This window comes from Alligator sinensis, unplaced genomic scaffold (assembly GCF_000455745.1).
Source record: "Alligator sinensis unplaced genomic scaffold, ASM45574v1 scaffold1457_1, whole genome shotgun sequence".
Classification (NCBI taxonomy): Eukaryota; Metazoa; Chordata; order Crocodylia; family Alligatoridae; genus Alligator; species Alligator sinensis.
In genome coordinates, this window is record NW_005842845.1 from 626627 (window position 1) to 628850 (window position 2224).

General features: G+C 53.4%; 1 protein-coding gene across 1 annotated transcript in view; it reads left to right on the forward strand.

The window, feature by feature from the left end:
- MYO1F (myosin IF) overlaps window positions 1-1796 on the forward strand; it is a 28494-nt gene extending 26698 nt beyond the window's left edge. Inside the window, exon 27 of the mRNA XM_006035497.1 lies at window positions 178-1796. Coding sequence (XP_006035559.1) covers window positions 178-254 — 77 coding nt within the window. The 3' untranslated portion in view covers window positions 255-1796. The remainder of the gene's footprint in view (window positions 1-177) is intronic.
- The last annotated feature ends 428 nt before the right edge of the window (window positions 1797-2224 follow it).

The window sequence follows — 2224 nt, forward strand, 5'->3', positions numbered from 1 at the left end:
ACACACCTTCATAGGAGCCAGTCCGCACACCCAGCTGCATGTGCACGCATACCCAGCTCTAGAGCTCTACGGCAGCGGGAGGGATTCACTGAGATGGAGCTTGCAGGGCACAAAGAGCCTGCAAACGGCATTGCTCACTCCCCGCGCCTAATACTAACCACCGTTTCCCTCTTCCAGATTCCTCGGGGTGGTGGAAAGGTCGGCTGCACGGGCGAGAAGGGCTCTTCCCTGGGAATTACGTGCAGAAGATCTGAGCCTTGGGCCGAGGATGCGCGGACAGGTGCTTTGGGACAGACATGGCTGAGCCGTCCAACCTCATCTTCTGATAAAGACTGTGCGGCCAATGTGAAAACAGGCTCCTCCCACAGGGGCAAAACAGGCTCCTCCCACTCTGCCTCCTGAGGCGGGGTAGGCTGGATGCGTGGCGGACAGATCGGGATGGGGAAATGGCGGCACAACCGTTGTTTGGATTCCCGGGCGCAGGCTTCATCGGCGACACGTGTTCAAAGCTCGCTCCTGTACGGCTGCTGAGCAGCTGCTTGGTGTGGCTTTCTGCTGACGCTGGCATTTTAACGGGTGCTTTCCTTTCCGGCTGCCCGCCCTACAGGCCCCCTGCTCCACCTCTGTTGCCCAGCTCCTGTCCTGCTCTCCTGCTGCTAAGTGATCTGGAGCTTTGTTCGTTGCTGGTCCACCTTTGCAGTAGCTAGCTCACGTGAAAACCTTTTGCAGCAAGGACGGCCCATTAGACGTCTGTACGACACCTAGCACAATGGGACTAGGACTTTTAGGTGGCTATGAGGTCCCAATAATATATTATCATAACATTGCACTCGGCGTTGACTTCAGCGCTGTGACCTGGCACCCAGAACTCCTGCACTGTTTCTGTTGCACACTGAATCTTGAATCAAGATCAGCAGAGAACATAGGGATGAGGAGCCGGCATCGCCAGCGACTTGGCAGGGGATGAATCCCACCTCTGCAGCATGACTGGATTCCTCACTGCTCCCCCCACCCAGCGAGACGTGCAGTCTCTTGCGTCCGAGATGGTGTTTACAGCCAGGCAGCACAGCCCCCTGGTCCTTATGCAATGAATGTTGAGTTTGCTCCTCTGTACAGTTACCTCGGAGAAGAAGATTCTTCTTTATCTACACTCGGAAGGTGCAAGGATAAACCATGTGGGACTAGGATGAGACTGAGAACGGTCATTCCAGCACAACGTGAGACTGTGCAACGCGGGAAGCCCTAGCACAGTGTGGGTGCTGCTATCACCTGACTACCTGGGAAGAAAGCCACAAGCAACAGGTGATGGAAGTGCCAGGAGTTAACGAGGCTGGCTGGAAATGAGTTCCAGGCAGGGCAGGTCATACTGCCCCTGCTAACCGCAGTGCTCCAAAGCGGCTGACTCAACAGGTGTAGCAATTTGTCATCATTAGTGAAGAGCTTGCCCTTTTCAAACCAGCAGGTCAGCAAAGGGTGACCGTGGTTATGTGCCAAGGTGACTGTGACTCTTGTATCAGCACCGAAGTTGCAGTGAGCAGCAGATTTGGTTTATCTTCCTGACCCAGACCCTGTCTGCAGCAGGAGACGGATCAAAGTCAGTGCAAAATGTTCTGAATTGGGTGTTCGTATTCCCTCTTAAAATACCAATTAAGTGGGAGCTGGTATTCCTCAGTAATGACCCGGCAAAGCGTCTCAGCTGGAGGGGGAAGTTTCTGACTCAACTATTGATTCTCTTTTTGTTGAGTAAGAAGGCAGCAAAACTATCCCTGTGGGTTAAATAAACCTTTCTCTCCTGATTCCCACCTGGCAGCTGCATCGCTTGCAGAAGGGCCCATTGAGGGAGACCATCAAAGACTGTCCTGCTCTGTTTGTCCCTGTAGGTACTTGGACAAATGAATTGCACTTTCTCCCACCACTCCTGTTCCCAGGCCCTTCTTTAAGATAACGATGTGGGTATTAACATCACACCATGCGGAAGAGGGAGACCATCCACCAGCTGTGTATGGGGAAGGCAGCTTGCCCAAAGCCATTCAGCTGCAGAGGCAGGAATACATCCCAGGTCTCCTGGGTCCTAGCCCAGTGCTCTGTCCACTAGGCCTTTCCTGCTGTCATTGCAATCACTTTAGGGTGGAAATGGGCATGGAAGCAGGGATGTAGGAGCAGGAAGGAAAACCAACATACCTATCCCTACCTAATTGTGCAGCCCCCACCTACATGCTCTTTG